The sequence below is a fragment of the Cetorhinus maximus genome, chromosome 3 (genome assembly GCF_964194155.1).
Source record: "Cetorhinus maximus chromosome 3, sCetMax3.hap1.1, whole genome shotgun sequence".
NCBI classification, from domain to species: Eukaryota; Metazoa; Chordata; class Chondrichthyes; order Lamniformes; family Cetorhinidae; genus Cetorhinus; species Cetorhinus maximus.
Genome location: NC_135881.1, coordinates 104,613,419 through 104,631,864, shown reverse-complemented (window position 1 = coordinate 104,631,864; position 18,446 = coordinate 104,613,419). Strand labels below are relative to the sequence as shown.

Below are 18,446 nucleotides of genomic sequence, written 5' to 3'. Positions count from 1 at the left end.
GCTAGGTTTGAAATGTTAAGTAGGTAAACATAGGTGTAAAGGGAGCCTTTGCATTTTTAAATAAACCAGACTAGCTTGAATTTAAAAGAGGGGGATGAAATGTTTCACCTAGCCAGGAGAAGTTAAGAAACAGTGTGTTTATTTTTCCCAAAGATTACTGGTAAAATTGGCACTTTGGTGGATTTTTATTATTAGAGATGTAAAAGTCCAAAGACTTAGGGCAGAATTTTGCCGTCAGTGAGCAGGGGGCAGGGCCCACTCGTCGTCGCATAAAATGACACAGGATGACATCGGGCGGAACCCCCAACGTCATCCCGCCCCATTTAAATTTTCAGGAAGGCGGGGGCACAGCAAATTCAGCTGTGCGCCCGCCAACCTGTCAATGACCAATTGAGGCCATTGACAGGATCATTTAAACAATTAATGGACCTGCCCGTCCAAACTTAAGGTTGGCGGGCAGGCCAGGAGCCCCGGCGGCAAATAGAAAAAACATGAAACCTCATCCACCGGCGGGATGAGGTTTCATGCAGGGTTCTAAAAAGTTTAATAAAGTTTTACTGCAATTTATGAACATGTCCTATCTCATGTGACATTGTCACATGAGGGGGACATGTTAGGGATTTTTTTTTCTCTATTTTTAATCTTTTTAAAAGTGTAAGCGATCTCCCCGAGGAAGCACCTAGCCTGAGGGAGATGTGCGCTCTTTCGTGTGCATGCGCGAAAGAGCACACTCTTGCTTTTGGGGAATCTCTCCCCCCCCCCCCCCCCCGCCACCCCACCGCCCGCATAGGAAGTGCATAGCGCTTCCCGCTGGACGTCACGCCGGGCGGGCTTTAATTGGCCCGCCCATGTAAAATGGCGGCGGGGCCCGCTTCTCCGGCGGGGATCATCTCCCCGTCCACTGGAGATTGGGTTGGGCCTGCCTGCCTGGCAGAAAATTCTGCCCATAGTGAAACAATGGGAATTTGCATTCAAAGGGGAAAATGTGTACAAATGTCAAGAAAGTAAGAGCCCATGGGATCCAAGGCAAAGTGGCACGTTGGATCCAAAATTGGCTGAGAGGCAGGAAGCATAGGCTGATGGTAGAGGGATGTTTCTGTGACTGGAAGTCTGTTTCCAGTGGGGTTCCACAGGGCTCGGTGCTGGGGCTCTTGCTGTTCATAGTGTACATAAATGATTTGGACTTAAATGTAGGGGGTATGATCAAAAAGCTCACAGATGACACAAAAATTGGTAGGGTGGTAAACAGTGAGGGAGATAGCCATAAACTGCAGGAGGGTATCAATGGACTGGTCAGGGGGGCAGAGCATTGGCAAATGGAATTTAACCCAGAAAAGTGTAAGGTAATGCACTTGGAGAGGGCTAACAAGGCAAGGGATTACACTATGAATGGTAGAACCCTGGGAAGTACTGAAGGTCAGAGGTACCTTGGTGTGCCTGTCCACAGATCCCTGAAGGTAGCAGGGCAGGTAGATAATGTGGTTAAGAAGGCATATGGGATACTTGCCTTTATTAGCTGAAACGTAGAATACAAGAGCAGGGATGTTATGCTGAAACTGTATAAAACACTGGTTAGGCCACAACTGGAGTACTGCGTGCAGTTTTGGTCACCACATTATAGGGAGGATGTGATTGCACTGGAGAGGGTACAGAGGGGATTTACCAGGGTGCTGCCTTGGCTGGAGGGTCTGGGCTATGAGGAAAGATTGGATAGGCTGTGATTGTTTTCCTTGGAGCAGCAAAGGTTGAGAGGGGACCTGATAGAGATGTATAGGATTATGAGGAGCATAGATAGGGTGGATAGGAAGGCACTTTTTCCATTAGTAGAGGGGTCAATAACCAGGGGGCATAGATTTAAGGTAAGAAGTAGAAGCCTAAGAGGGGAGTTGAGGAGATATTTTTCACCCAGAGGGTGGTGGGAGTCTGGAACTCACTGCCTGAAAGGGTGGTTGAGTCAGAAACTCAGTAACATTTAAGAAGTATTTAGATATTCACTTGCGTTGCCGTAGCCTCCAGGGCTGTGGACCAAGCGCTGGAAAGTGAGATCTTTGTTGACCGGCGCAGACACGATGGACTGAATGGCCTCCTTCTGTGCTGTAAACGTCTTTGAATCTATGCGAGAAGGCTGTGTCTAAGGGAAGGCATTCTAAGATCTTACACAAGTGTGAAAAGTCTCCAGCACCCAAGTCTCAAGCTGCTATCTATAAGGAACCAAAGCTAAGAAAAACTCACTTTAAATTTGACTGTCCTGGGTATTGCGTGTTACTTTACCTGAGTCTTTTAAAAATCTCTGTGTCTCAATGTTGCCTTAACAGAGCTGTAACTGGGATTTAGACTAATTAGGGGATTTAGATGTTATCGAAGTTGCAATTTGTAGATCTATGTAAGGTTTAATTTAGTTTTGTAAGAAACCTATGACTTGGTGGCCTTTTTAATTAAATTCAAAGCCTGCATCTTGAAATAAGTACAAATTGCAAATAGTTGTGGCAGCTACTTCAAGTTTCTCTCTTGCATTTGAGCAGCTTGGCACTTACCATCCGCTTGCCATAACAGAAATACATATGAAGCATCTAATTCACAGATGAGGATGTCATTCAAATTTTTATGAATTTGAGGGAAGAGAATGCTCCTGGCTGCACTTATTGCTCATCTTTGAAAAAGTGGTGGTGAGCCACCTTCTTGAACTGCTGCAGTCCAGGGGATATAGGCTGACCCATAGACCCATAGTAAAAGGAGGGAGTTGCAGATTTTTAAAAATTGAGCACGTGTTGGTGAGTCACCTTCTCGAACTGCTGCAGTCCATGTGGTGTAGGTACACCCACAGCACTTTTAGGAAGGGAGTTGCAAGGTTTGACCCAGTGATAGTGAAGGAATGGCGATATAGTTCCATGTCAGGATGGTGTGTGGCTTGGAGAGGAATTTGCAGGTGATAGTGTTCCTATGCATCTGTTGCCCTTATCCCTCTAGATAGTAGAAGTTGCAGGTTTGGAAGATGCTGTTGAAGCAGCCTAGGTGACTTGTTGCAGTGCATCTCGTAGATGTTACACACTGCTTCCACTGTGCATCGATGGTGGAGGAGTAGCATGTTTAAGGTGAGCAGATGGGGGTGCCAATCAAGGTTTGTCCTGCATGGTGTCTAGATTCTTAAATACTGTTAGAGCTGCACTCATCCAGGCAAGTGGAGAGTATTCCATCACAATCCTGATTTGTGCCTTGTAGATGATGGACAGGCTAGGAATCCATCGGCAAGTAACTCACCTCCTGACTCTCAAAAGCCACAGGCTAGGAATCCTCCAGCAAGTAACTCTCCTCCTGACTCCCAAAGTCTGTCCACCGTCACAAGGCACAAGTCAGATGTTATATGGGAACACCACCTCCTGGAAGTTCCCCTCCATGGCACTCACCATCCTGACTTGGAAATATATCACCATTCCATCACTGTCACTGGGTGCAAATCCTGGAACTCCCTTCCTAACAGCACTGTGGGTGTACCTACACTACATGGACTGCAGCTGTTCACTGCCTCCCCCACATGGGGCAGAATTTTTAGCTTGGCGGGCAGACGCGCACCCAAGCTGACCAAACGTGAAATGACGTGCGTTGACTTCGGCCAAACGTGCTGACATCAACACGTAGTTGCGCGATAGTAAGGTTGGCGGGCATGTGCCAGAGCCGGCATCACGTCCACTGACAATTAAAAAGCCTATTAAAGCCGTTAAGTTATCAATTGTCCTTAATTTTTCACTGCCCGTTCAACATAACAGTTGATGGGCAGGCAAAAAGGCCAAGCGGCCTTTGCATTTTTTTTGGAAACCTCATCCACGGGTGGGATGAGGGTTCCAGAAGCAAATATAAATGAAATAAAAACTTTTAATTTTTAATTAAAAGCATGTCCCTGGACATGTTTTATTAAATTTTTCTGTTGTTTGATAATTTTTTCCATGCCTCAGAGAGATTATTCAGCGCTCTTTCGCATGCATGCGCGAAGCTTGCACTAGGCCTGCTCGCCCTTCTTTCCCCCCGCCCCCGCCCGCACAGGCAGCGCTCAGTGCTGCTGCTTGCGTATCATGCTGGGTGGGCCTTAATTGGCCCGCCAGCGTGATATCACGGTGCGCTGTCGATCACGGGCGACGGGTAGCTTCCCGCCTGCCCCCACCGCTCCCACACGCCAAGGGCAAAATTCTGCCCATGGATATCACATGGAGTGAATCGAATTTGCTGAAAACTGGCATCTGTGATGCTGGGCACCTCAGGAGGAGCCAAATTGAGGCATCTGCTCAACACTTCTGGATGAAGCTGATCGTGAACACTTTAGCCTTGTCTTTTGCACTGATCTGCTGGGCTCTCCCCATCATTGAGCATGGGGATGTTTGTGGAGCCTTCTCCGCCAGTTAGCTGTTTAATTGTCCATTCAGAACTGGATGTGTAAGGATTGCAAAGCTTTTTTGATCCTTTGGTTTTAGGATTGTTCAACTCTATTTATAACATGCTGCCTCCTCTGTAAGCATGCATATTGTTCTGTGGTAGCTTCACCAGGTTGGCACCCCATTTTTTAGGTATGTTTAGTGCCGTTCCTGGTGTGCTTTCCTACACTACTCATTGAACCAGGGTTGGTCCCTGGCTTGATGATAATGGTAACGAGATGGATATGCCAAGCCATAAAGTTACAACAGCATTATCTCCAACAAGGTGAGTGCATTGTTATGGATTTACAGTGTGGCGTTAATCCAATTAACATGCAAAGATTTTAATATGAATATGGCATATTACACAAATTCTGATATTGGTAATACAAATAGTTGGCTTTTTCCATTCATAAATCAAATTGATTTGAAATTGAGATCACTTGAAACACATGAAAGTAGTTTTCTAATAACTTGTATATTTGTAAATCCAGTATGTGCTCCTAATCTATTAAGTAGTGTGTGCATGATGCATTATGGTTTAAAGCTGATTAATACTTTTTTCTTTAATGTTTAAATTAATATTTAAAAATGATGCATTTAATAGCTTGTGACAGCTTAGAAATCTGCTATTGCACTATTTAGTAGTGCAATATTTAGTGTATAAATTCTATATTAGTTAATATTTTGATGCTGAATTTTAGGTTGGGCAGCAGATGATGTTAGTCTTCAGTCTACCTCTCAATCAACAGGACAACTAAATGGGTTGATTGAGAACATCAGTAAGAATCCATTTAAAGGTAATCATACCATCAGTCTGTTCATTAAAAAAGTGCCGTGCAAAATCAATATTTTCTCTGTAACCTACACTGTGAAATGCTCAATGTGAAAGTTATTGCTAATTTATAAAATACCTGCTATGCTTATTTTTTCCATTTATTCCTACATTCATGCTGAATGCCCAAGGTAAAGAGGGCAGTGTGATTCAGTGAATGGATATCACAGTGGCAAATACCATTTACCGCTGAACATTCATTGGTTTTAAGTCTGGTTAACTGTCCAGAATGTCCATTATATCAAAGTCACTAATTTTGTCTGGGTCATCTGAGTTTGGGCAGGGTATACTGCTCACATTTTCAATTCCTAATACCTAGAGAAAGTAATCATTAAGGACCACAAGCTGTTACTATTTTTTAAAGACCTAATTTCTTCTTTGATTATTCACTTTCAATAACAACTTGCATTTATAAAGCACAGTAAACTGTCACAAGTGCTTCAAAGGTGCACTGTTAAACAAAATTTGACATTGAGCCACATAAGGAGATATTTGAAGACATCTTAAAGCATTAGAGAGCGAGAGAGAGACGCAGAGATGTTTAGAGAGGGAATTCTGGATCTTAGGGCCTAGATAGCTGGATGCACAGCAAGCAATGGTGGGGAAAAAGAGGTAGGGGATCCACAAGTGGGCTGAGTTGGAGGAACATAGAGTTTTCAGAGGGGTATAGGGCTGGAGGCAGTTACAAAGCTAGAGCGGGCTTGGGGGAATTTGAAATAGGATGAGAATTTTAAAATTGAGGCATTGTCCATTTGGAAGCCAATGTAGGTCAATGAGCACAAGGTGAACTTATTGTTGAAGTAATGAGAGATTTTTGTATGCAAGTATATGAGGCATGAGAGAGAAACCACAGCTAAATCTTTTTAACATTTAAAATCATGTGTATAACACATTTCCTATATTCTTCCCATTTTCTTCCTGTCATAGTTCAGTGTATACTCTGAATTACTGCAAGCAACTCCATTAAAAATGGGCTAATATATAATTACAAAATTCACTTGGCTGGCAGATTTGCAAGCAGTAATTCAGCAGCTGTGTCTGATGATATTGAAACACAAAACTTATTATATTTCATGATCTATCTGTTTCGTAATGAGAATGCAGCTGTCATTTAATACAATAATAATTGTCATTTATTAAACATGAATACAAAATATAAATATAATGCAATGTAGTGTAATCCTGAATCTGTCTTCGCTGGGGACATCAACCTTTTGTTATTATCAAATGCTGATTCGAAGGGTATCAGTTGAGGTTGTACATACATACATGCAAAAGCTGCACACAACCTGGTATGTCCCATAATGCAGTTGATGTTTTGTCATGTAATTTATTGTAATTCCAGATTCACGAGAATTTGACATGGATTATCAGATAATGTGATGACATTCAGTTATTCCTTATATTTACAGCTACTCAGAAAAACCCAACTGATCTGTCTACATGGTTTAACCTTTTTGCTGACTTGGACCCATTATCGAACCCTGATGCTATTGGACGAACTGACAAACAGCATGAACTCCTCAATGCATGACACATACCTAAATAACCAATTGTCTGTAATCATGACTATAATATTGTAATCTTTAGTAAATCTATTGACTGTTGAGTACTAGAGCCTAATTTTCTAATATTTCAGTCACAGTGAAAACTGCTGAGAAAATGTTTAATCATTTTATTCAGCATAAAAGATGAAAATCTGTTAAAAAACAATCTGTAAGTTTTGATGTCTTGTTGCCAAACAAAAGAGTAAAGAGAGTAGTTAAAAGTATTTTTGTCCAGTTAAGCATATTTTGTCCATTTTATTTTCCATAACTGCAAACCTGCTAAATTTCTAAAGAATGTAGGCATGTAATGAGGCCATTAAGCCAATTATGCTCACACTTTTCTTGAAGCCTCTTTCTTCTTCCATACTCTTCCTTATCCACCCTGAGTCTACAAAAAGCATTTTGATGTTATTGATAGGGGATAGTATAAATGATATTGTCATTTTAAGAAACTTGTGCCATTATGTCTCCATCTTTGTCAATTAATCATCTCCACTACATAGCTCACCTTCTGATCTGCATCTTAGTTCATTTTCTTTAATTATTGGCAGTAGTAAAAACAATTGTTACATACAATTTTTTGTTTGATGTAACTCAGTACGCTATGTGGTTCAGTTCTAAAGAACTACACAGTAGCAGCAGTTATCCCTATTGATGCTGATACTGATGCTACATCAATCCATGCAAGTACCAATACCAATAGAAACTCAACATGTATTTTCATCACTGGGTGCAGGAACCTGTAACAGCATTGCTGTTTTCCCCAAAGTCAATCAATTTCTCGGAGCCAAAGGATGAAGATAGGACTGTTCTTCTTTGATTTCCTTCTATGTCACTAGATTCACCCACAAATTCAAACTTAGAACTTCAAAAGGACATAGACAAGTCGATGGAATGAGTGGACAGGTGGCAGATGAGGTTCAATGCAGAGGAATGTGAAGTAATTCATTTAGGTAGAAAGAACATGGAGAGACAGTATGAAATAAGGGGTATAATGCTAAAGGACGTGCAGGCGCAGAGGGACCTGGATGTATATGTGCATTAGTCATTGAAAGTGGCAGGACAGGTTGAAAGCGTGGTTAATAAAGCATACAGTATCCTGGGTTTTATTAATAGGGGCATAGAGTACAAGAGCAAGGAGGTTATGTTGAACTTGTATAAGTCACTAGTTCGGCCTCAGCTGGAGTCTCCAGTTCCAGGTGCTGCGTTTTAGGAAGGATGTGAAGGCATTAGAGAGAGTGTAGCAAAGACTCACAAGAATGGTTCCTGGGATGAGGAACTTCAGTTATGCAGATAGATTAGAGAAATTGGGGCTGTTTTTCTTAGAGAAAAGAAGTCTGAGAGGAGATTGATAGAGGTATTCAAAATCTTGAGGGGTCTGGACAGAGTAGACAGGGAGAAAGGTTTTCACTCATGAAAGGATCGAGAACGCACAGATTTAAAGTAATTAGTAAAATGAGGAAAAACCTTTTAACGCAGTGAGTAGTTAGGGTCTGGAATGCTCTGCCTGGGAGTGTGTTGGAGGCAGGCTCAATTGAAGCATCTGAAAGGGAATTAGACTGTTATCTGAAAAGGAAGAATGTGCAGGATTACTGGGTGAAGGCAGTAGAAAGAACTAGGTGAGTTGCTCATTCAGAGAGCCGGTGCAGACACAATGGGCCAAGTGGCCTCTTTTTTCTCTGTACCGATTCTGTGAGCTCATCTGATGAGTGCCACATATATGATCAGCAGAATTTCCCAATCCAAACCTTTTGCTGACCCAGCAAAGATTACTTCCAGAATGGGGGAATGGGAAGACATAGGGTTGAAAATTCTTGTTATCTGCCCAGAAAATGGATATAAGGGAAAACAGGATGCATTGTGGATTCTAACATGCTGCAGCCACTTGGCGACATCAATATTACAATGTCAGTCTTGCAGTCCGTGGCTTTGCATGCATTCCAAGCAGCTGCCTAAACATGTGTTTATCCCTTTGCATGTGTAATTTAAGGACATAATGGCTGTTTTAGGTTACCCCTCCACCCCTCAGTAAAATTGATGGTCGCTCAGCAGAGCAGGTGATAGGCCAGCTTGCTTAGGATTCTTTGCCAGCCTATGTGGTCACCAGCAAAATGTATTTTTAATTTTTGCTCCACTCCACCCTTCCTGGGACTTACCTTTGGCCACTGCTCGAGAGGAAAATGGCCAGATATTCCTCAACCTCCTTCAGGTACCCTGAGGGGGCTATGGCGACTGTGGACTTCCATTGGAATGGTCCATGATGATGTTTAGCAAAGTCACTTGGCCTGTCAGCTGCTCTTTTTAGGTGCTAGAACTGTGCATAGTATTCCATGTGTTCTCACCAGTAAGTGGTACAAGTGAAGCCTAATTTATTTTCACTTATAACCAGAAGCCCTTGAAATGAACCCAAGTATGCAATTCGACTATTATTCATCAGTTAATTCCATTTTGGAATTTGAAGCTGGTCCAAGTAAACTGTAATTTTTTTTTAAATGATAAACTAACTTTGCTACCTCTTATTTTAGTGTGAAAGATTAGTAATACACACATTAGTATGGATCTGACATTGGTATCATTAGGACTGTTCCTAGACTCAATGGGCAGGATCTTCTGGTCGGCAAATGGGGGCAGGGCCCACTCGCCGACACGTAAAATGACGCAGGATGACATTGGGTGGAACTCTCGACGTCACCCCGCATCATTTCCATTTTCAGATCTGCAGGGTCATAGCCAAATCAGCTGCGCGCCTGCTGACCTGTCAACGGCCTATTGAGGCCATCGAAAAAGTCATTATCATTAATGGACCCACCCGTCCAACCTTAAGGTTGGCAGGCTTAAGAAAAAGTATGAAACCTCATCCACGGATGGGATGATGTTTCATGAGGGTTTTTAAATATTTAATAAAGGTTTCAGTAAAAGTTATGGATATGTCCCAACTCATGTGACAGTGTCACATGAGGGGACATGTCAGGGAAATTTTGCTATCATTTGTTTAACGATTTTTAATTTGGAGCCAATCTCCCTGAGGCAGCACTTAGCCTCAGGGAGATGAGTGTGCTCTTTCGTGTGCATGTGCGAAAGAGCGCACTCTCGGCTGAGGGAATTCCACCACCCCCCGCTCGCACAGGGAGCGCATAGCGCTTCCTGGCGACGTCACGTTTAATTGGCCCGCCCACGTAAAATGGCAGTGCGCCCCCATTCGGAGGTGCACCTGCCTGCACCTGTACTTCTCCCTCCCACCCAATGGGGGGGGAAATTTTTCCCAATGTTATTCTTGCTAAAACTCGTATTGTCATTGTACCTCTCTGTGAGAATCGTAGAGCACAGAATGAGGCTATTCAGTCCATTGTGCCTGTGCCACCTCTTTCAAAGGCCTATCTAATTAGTCTCACTCCCCTACTCTTTCCCCAGAGCCCTGCATTTGTTCTTTTCAAGTATATATTTATTTTTTGAATGTTACCAGTTAATCTGCTTCTGCCATCTTTTCATGCAGTGTTTTCCAGATCATAACAGCTTACTACGTATAAATAAATCCTCATCTCAGTTGGTTCTTTTGCCAATTAAATCTGTTTCCTTTAGTTTCTGACATAACGGGTGGAATTTTAAGGCCCCATCGTCGTGGGGGCAGGGCTATAAAATGCGGTGAGCCACTCAAAAGCTCATTGACTTCGGCAGGACCGTAAAATCCTGCCAGCGGGAGGGATGTAAAATTCAGCCCAACAGCAGTGGAATTAGTTTCTCTTTACTTAGACCATAAGACCATAAGACAAAGGAGCAGAAATTAGGCCAATCGGCCCATCGAGTCTGCTCTGCCATTCAATCATGGCTGATAAGTTTCTCATCCCATTCTCCCGCCTTCTCCCCGTAACCTTTGATCCCCATACCAATCAAGAACCTATCTATCTCAGTCTTAAATAACTCAATGACCTGGCCTCCACAGCCTTCTGTGGCATTGAATTCCATAGATTCACCACTCTCTGGCTAAAGAAGTTTCTCCTCATCTCTGTTCTAAAAGATCTTCCCTTTACTCTGAGGCTGTGCCCTCGGGTCCTAGCCTCTCGTACTAATGGAAACATCTTCCCCACATCCACTCTATCCAGGCCTTTCAGTATTCTGTAAGTTTCAATCAGATCCCCCCTCATCCTTCTAAACTCCATCGAGTATAGACACAGAGTCCTCAAACGTTCCTCATATGTTAAGCCTTTCATTCCTGAGATCATTCTCGTGAACCTCCTCTGGACCCACTCCAGGGCCAGTATATCCTTCCTGAGATACGGGGCCCAAAATTGCTCACAATATTCTAAATGTGGTCTGACCAGAGCCTTATAAAGCCTCAGCAGCACATCCCTGCTTTTATATTCTAATCCTCTTGAAATAAATGCCAACATTGCATTTGCCTTCCTAACTACCGACTCAACCTGCAAGTTAACCTTAAGAGAATCCTGGACTAGGACTCCCAAGTCCCTTTGCACTCCAGATTTCTGAATTCTCTCCCCATTTAGAAAATAGTCTATGCCCCTATTCTTCCTACCAAAGTGCATGACCTCACACTTCCCCACGTTGTATTCCATCTGCCACTTCTTTGCCCATTCTCCTAACCTGTCCAAATCCTTCTGCAGCCTCCCCACCTCCTCATTACTACCTGTCCCTCCACCTATCTTTGTATCATCTGCAAACTTAGCCAGGATGCCCTCAGTTCCTTCATCTAGATTATTAATGTATAAAGTGAAAAGTCGTGGTCCCAACACTGACCCCTGCGGAACTCCACTAGTCACCGGCCACCATCCTGAGAAGGACCCCCTTATCCCCACTCTCTGTCTCCTGCCAGACAGCCAATCTTCTATCCATGCTAGTACCTTGCCTCTAACACCAGGGGCTCTTATCTTACTGAGCAGCCTCCTGTGCAGCACCTTGTCAAAGGCCTTCTGGAAGTCCAAGTAGATAACATCCATTGGCTCTCCTTTGTCTAACCTACTCGTTACCTCCTCAAAGAATTCTAACAGATTTGTCAGGCATGACCTCCCCTTGATGAAACCATGCTGACTTTGCCTGATTTTACCATGCACTTCCAAGTATTCTGAAATCTCATCCTTAATAATGGACTCTAAAATCTTACCAATAACCAACGTCAGGCTAATCGGCCTGTAATTTCCTGTCTTTTGCCTCACTCCCTTCTTAAACAGGGGGGTTACATTAGCGATTTTCCAGTCCTCTGGGACCCTCCCTGACTCCAGTGATTCCTGAAAGATCACCACTAACGCATCCACTATCTCTTCAGCTATCTCCTTCAGAATTCTGGGGTGTAATCCATCTAGTTCAGGTGATTTATCCACCTTCAGACCTTTCAGTTTTCCTAGCACCTTCTCCTTGGTAATAGCCACCATACTCACCTCTGCCCCCCTACTCTCTTGTACTTTGGGGATGTCACTCGTGTCTTCCACTGTGAAGACTGATGCAAAGTACCTATTCAGTTCCTCCGCCATTTCTTTGTTCCAACTACTACTTCTCCAGCGTCATTTTCCAGCTGCCCAATGTCCACTTTTGCCTCTCTCTTACCCTTTATATATCTAAAAAAACTCTTGCAATCTTCTTTTATATTACTGGCTAGTTTACCCTCATATTTAATCTTCTCCCTCCTTATTTCTTTTTTAGTTGTCCTCTGTTGGTTTTTGTAGGCTTCCCAATCCCCTGATTTCCCACTGCTCTTCGCCGCATTGTATGCTTTCTCTTTAGCTTTTATGCTGTCCCTGACTTCTCTTGTCAGCCATGGTTGCCTTGTCCTCCCTTTAGTATGCTCCTTCTTCCTAGGGATGAATTTTTGCTTTGTCTCCAAAATTACTCCCAGAAACTCCTGCCATTGCTGTTCCACTGTTTTTCCTGCTAGGCTCATCTCCCAGTCAATTCTGGCCAGCTCCTCCCTCATGCCTCTGTAGTCACCTTTATTCAACTGTAATACCGTTACATCTGATTCCAGCTTTTTCCTCTCAAATTGCAGGGTAAATTCTATCAAATTATGGTCACTTCCTCCTAAGGGTTCCTTCACCTTAAGCTCCCTTATCAAATCTGCCTCATTACACATCACTAAATCTAGAATTGCCTGTTCCCTAGTGGGCTCCACCACAAGCTGCTCCAAAAAGCCATCTCGTAGACATTCTACAAATTCCTTTTCTTGGGATCCACTACCAACCTGATTTTCCCAGTCTACCTGCATATTGAAATCCCCCATGATCACTGTAACCTTGCCTTTCTTACACACCTTTTCTATCTCCTGGTGTCTCTTGTGCCCCACATCCTGACTACTGTTCGGAGGCCTGTACATAACTCCCATTATGGTTTTTTAACCTTTGCGGTTCCTCAACTCTACCCACACAGATTCTACATCATCTGACCCTACATCATTTCTTGCTATCGATTTAATTTCATTTCTTACTAACAAAGCAACCCCACCCCCTCTGCCAACCTGCCTATCTTTTCGATAGGATGTATATCCTTGGATATTTAGCTCCCAGTCCTGATCCCCTTGCAGCCATGTCTCCGTGATGCCCACATCATACCTGCCAATTTCAATCAGCGCCACAAGCTCATTTATCTTATTTCGTATACTGCGTGCATTCAGATACAACACCTTCAGTCCTGTATTTCCCGTCCCCTTTCTCATTGTCGTCCCTTTATCTGATGTGCTTGAAGTTAGATCACTAGCCCTTTCCAAACACTCTGTCCTATTTTGTGTTCTGGAGACTTTAATAGCCTCTCCTGGGCTCTCCTTTTCAGTTTTTTCATAATTTTCCATGAAGTTGAATTCACCCCCCCCCCCCCCCCCCCACACACTAACCTGCTGCTTTGTTTCCCATTAGTCATACTTCTTGGAGTTTTACCCTTCCCTCCCCCCTCACTTTCTAGTTTAAAGTCCTGTTGACCACCCTATTTATCCTTTTCGCTAGAAATTCTTCTTGAGTCCTCTGTCTGTAGGGAAGTCTGATTTACAGCACCATGACCTGAGCTACGGATAGGGCAAGGAGGCTTTCGGAAGAGATCAATAATCATCTTTAAAATTTTAAACCAGCATAGCTTCAAGTGCTTGATTTGGAAAATGTGGGTCTGAACCATATGGAAAAACAAAAGATTAGTGATATCTTTAGTAGAAATCAGACATGAATATCAATAATAGTGACTGCGGCTGTTTTTGATTGTCATTGAGGGCCTCTCAATCTAGATGATGTGTGCTGGCAACTATTCAGTCATTGGGGCATCACAACTGAGCTAAATAAATACCAGTGATCATTGGATAATAATTCAGAATAGGAATAATAATCTTTCCCCTCCTTAGCTCCAGGGACTGAGGCCAATTGTAGCACTCTTACTAGCAACCTGCCGAGATCTGCCACTAGCAGCAAACTCAATGTCTTGCCGATCTGTACAGTTCAACACGTGCATTTACTCACTAGACCCTTGAAACAAACTAATTTTAAAATGTTAAATTAGAGAACAGCTGTTACTTTAATCATTTATACTGCATACTTACAAAACAATATTTGGTCATGTCAGTTCTCAAATGCTTGTACAAACTTGTCCTCCTTCGACAACAGGGTTATAATTTCAACAAGTGTATATAATATATTTTACATGTGAAATATCAGATAATTATCTAGTATTTCAAGTATATCTTGTGATTGAATAGTTTAAGCTTGCCATTGGTGGCAATAGGTTCCATTTGGTTATGACAAGCTGGCTGCTCTTTGTTGATACAAGTATGATAGTTCTGAAGACTTAAGCCCGGAAATAACAGTGAGTGATATTATGCTATGAATGCTTAACATGTTGATATTGAGTTTCTTTTCCTTTGGTAAAAGACTTAACCTGTTTTAGAGTTCAATGCATCCATTAAAGAAGCAGAGAGAATAATTTGATGCCACGTTTTAAGCTTTGGTATGATAATATCACATGAATTTCTAATATTTATTGTTTGGTTCCAAGAATCAAACATTACGAATCTCTAGTGAAATTTTCTTTAAGCCTTAAATGCTATATAATTTTTTTGACCATTTTGTTACCTATTATTGATCACTGTCTTATTGAGGCATGCTTCCACAAAATGATAGCTCAGATGCATGGAAGCTTTACAAAATGTTAATAGATAATAGTTTAAGTATGGTTTTAATTTCCATTTGCTATTTAGTGCATTATATATATTTTCTGAATAAAGTTTCAAAGTTATATATGGAAAAACAAAGCAACAAAAAACAGTTTAAAAAAAGCCACCAATAAGAATATCCTAAACAAAAATGTATTAACTTAATGCCGTCAGTAAGCTGTATTTAAAGAACATTTTTTTTAACGAAAACTAATAACAGAAAGTGTTTAAAAATTCACTTCTTAATTGGGTGACTTTGTTTGAAATTGAGAATCTTCCTGTGGTTTTGTTTTGACTTATTGAAAATAAAGTGAGAATTCAGAAAGAAAATAACATTTTTTTCTTCTATTATTTTATCTGTTTCATTAGTTCTATGACAGATGACTCAATTACTGAATGTTCGGTCATCATAATAATGTGGCTCCTCTTTCCGGTCAAGTAACTCTTATCTCCCCACTTGATGCTGAACTTATTGACCAATGAAATCCTGGATATTAACGTTTACAGATCCTCATGTGTATGTTATTGTATGGATATATAGTGTAACACTCAGAAATAAATGATTTTATAAGTGCACGCTTCTGATAAGGAGCCGTAGCTGGTGCTAGGGCATCTCAGGTAAAGACAGCAATTTTCTGCCTTTTTCGTGCCTTGTACTAACCTCATAGCAACAATTCCAGGAGCCACCACTTACTCCCCACAGCATCTGTAATTACACGTGATATGTCGGCTAGTTCATCGCTGGAGGCAAAAACTGGGACCCACTGGACATCCATTTAATTTCTTCCTTCCAGTGCAGAAACACTTAAGATCACCAGGTAAGCAGTTATACTTGGTAGGGGGAACCACTAAGGTGGAACGTATCTTTACCTACATTAATATGTATGAACATTAAAGGTTGCTAAGACTAATACTGCAATGTATCTAGGTTGTTCTTTTGATGATGCAAATTATATTAATCTCAAAATTAATTCAGCTATGTCCGTACCTCAACCCACCACTATCGAAACTCTTATCCCCATCGCCTATTTCTCCATCCCTGACAGCCTCGAATGTTTTCCTTTCCTCAAAAGAGATTCAGCAGCCTTAAGTGTAGGACCACTCCCTGTGGCTTGACATTCATAAGCAGTATGTACCACTTTTTGTGATTTGACTGAACTGTTTCACAAAGCATACTGTCAAACACCCAAAGGGTAGAAAGCGGAGAAACAGGTGCTAAAAGTAACCAAAAATGTGTGCTGCAATTAATCATATGTATAAGAACATGAAAGAAAACCCATTTGAGGGTAGCACGTGGCAGGGTGAGAACAGCCTCCCATCGTAGACAGCAAACGACAGTGGTACAAAGTCCTGTAGTGTAATCCTTGTATGCTTTGGAGGATAAGAAGGGATTTGTTCTTTAAGCACAAGACTTTGAAAAAGACTACATTTCTTCCTCAACCAAAAATATGTTCAGTATTAGGTCAGGTTTCAACTCAAAATGACCTTAAGAATGGTGATTGCATTTAATAAATAATTTTCATGCAGGATTATGTATAATTGCATGGGACTGTCACCATGTTAATAGAATGGTATTTCTGTGCTTAGAAAGTATTTTGTAATGTCACAGTTGGCTAATGTGAACCATTATTAAGATATTCTATTTCAGAACTATATGACTGAATTACGAATAAATCTTTGCATTTGCAGAACATTCTAAAAAATCGCTGAACACATCTCTACTTTATTTATCAAAGTTAATACTAATCAAAATTAATGCATTGTTAATACATGGCAATTAACTTATGACAGATTGGAGAAAGTCTGGAAGGGTTCCCAAAAGTAAGATTTCCTGTGTTTTTAAACTCTAATTACCATCACCATGTAAGAGGGCATTACCAAAGTCCATCCATCACAGGCTGCACTATTTTATTTGGATTGTTATATAAAGTCAAGAAGGAGGTTACTTTCTGTTCAGGAAACAGATTATTGGCCAACAAAACATTCCCGTGTCCTACACAGTTCACAGATCACTGACGCCAAGGCACTGGTCAATTGTTGACCAATAACACTGGTGAGAGTGTAGCTACACTACATGGACTGCAGTGGTTCAAGAAGGTAGCTCACCACATCTCAAGAGCAATTAGGAATGGACAATAAATGCTGGCCCAGCCAGCAATGCCCACATCTCCTGAAAGAATAAAAAAATGTTCTTATACCATCAGCTAACAGGAACAGCTTTTGTCTGCCTGCCATAATCTTGTACATCTCTATCAAATCTCCCCTCAATCTCCTTTAGTCCAAGGAAACCAACCCCAGCTTTTCAAACTCAATGCTGTAACTAAATTCCCTCATCCTGGGATCCTAGTAAATCTCCTCCGCACCCTCTCAAGGGCCCCTCACATCCTTCCTAAATGGTGGTGGCCAGACATGGATGGAACACTCTTATTTCTGGCCTAACTAGACCTTCATAAATGTATAACTTCTCCATTTTTGTACTCAATATCGCTCTCTTTGAAGTCCCTTGGGGGTCGCATATGCTCTTAACCACTCTCTCAATAAGTCCCGCCACCTTCAAAGATCTATGCACATGAACCCCAAGATTCTGCTGTCCATGCATTTTAGAACTGTACCAGTAAGCCTATATGCTTCTCCCTATTCCTTCTGCTAAAATGCATCACCTCACAACTCTCTGTATTAAATTCTAATTGCCAGTTATCTGCCATTCTCCTACTATACTCATGTCCTGTTGCAGTCAATTTGCATCAGATGGATCACCATATACGATGTGCATCTAAGCTCCAGGCCCATTCCATAAGTGTCAACTGGTACAGCCATTTGCATCTTGTGTGACTGATAGCCCTGGGACCCAGACCCGGGGCTGAGAGTTCCTGGCAGCGGCTTGATCAGCTGCCCATGCCCTGCTCTAATCTGCCATGATCAAGCAGTGGTCAACCGCATCAACAGCAAAAGGTGAAGTCAGTCAAATATTAGCCAAAACACTCTGGTTAATTCTTAGTCAACTATCCCACAAAACAGACATTTAAACCCCATTGACCTGTTGCTATGCTTACCCGATTCAAATGCGGTGGGGCAGGAAAGTGTGTGTCATGCAGCCTGCCAGGAAAATAATCCACTGCCAATTGTCACTAATGGATCTTGCAGAAGAGAGGATATCTCCCCTCCTCTAACATCATCTTGGCTCAACCTCACATCAATGCACTGAATTAATCCCTCTTGAATCTGCCTCCATATCTCAGGCAGTGCATTCCAGATCCTAACCACTTGCTCCTAAAAAACGTTTTTCTCCGTATAGTTGTTGTTTCTTTTGCCGACCGCCTTAAACCAGTAACATCTGGTTCTCGATCCTTCTGCCAACAGGAACAGCTTCTCCCTATCTCTGTCCAGACTTCTCATTATTTTTAACACCTCTATCAAATTTCCTCTCAATCCTCTCTTTGCCATGTAGAAGAGTCCCAGCTTCTCCAACCTATGTAACCGAACTTCCTTATCCCTGGAATCATTCTCTTCTCATATTCTATTTCAAGGTC

At 41.9% G+C, this 18,446-nt stretch overlaps 1 protein-coding gene across 7 annotated transcripts in view; it reads left to right on the top strand.

Moving 5' to 3' along the window:
• Window positions 1–7,009, top strand: part of ica1 (islet cell autoantigen 1) — a 223,194-nt gene extending 216,185 nt beyond the window's left edge. For all 7 annotated transcript variants that reach the window (XM_078538805.1, XM_078538804.1, XM_078538800.1 and 4 more), the window contains 2 exons: window positions 5,108–5,203; window positions 6,651–7,009. In XM_078538805.1, the coding sequence (XP_078394931.1) occupies window positions 5,108–5,203; window positions 6,651–6,772 (218 nt within the window). In that variant the 3' untranslated portion in view covers window positions 6,773–7,009. The remainder of the gene's footprint in view (window positions 1–5,107; window positions 5,204–6,650) is intronic.
• Window positions 7,010–18,446: the final 11,437 nt, after the last annotated feature.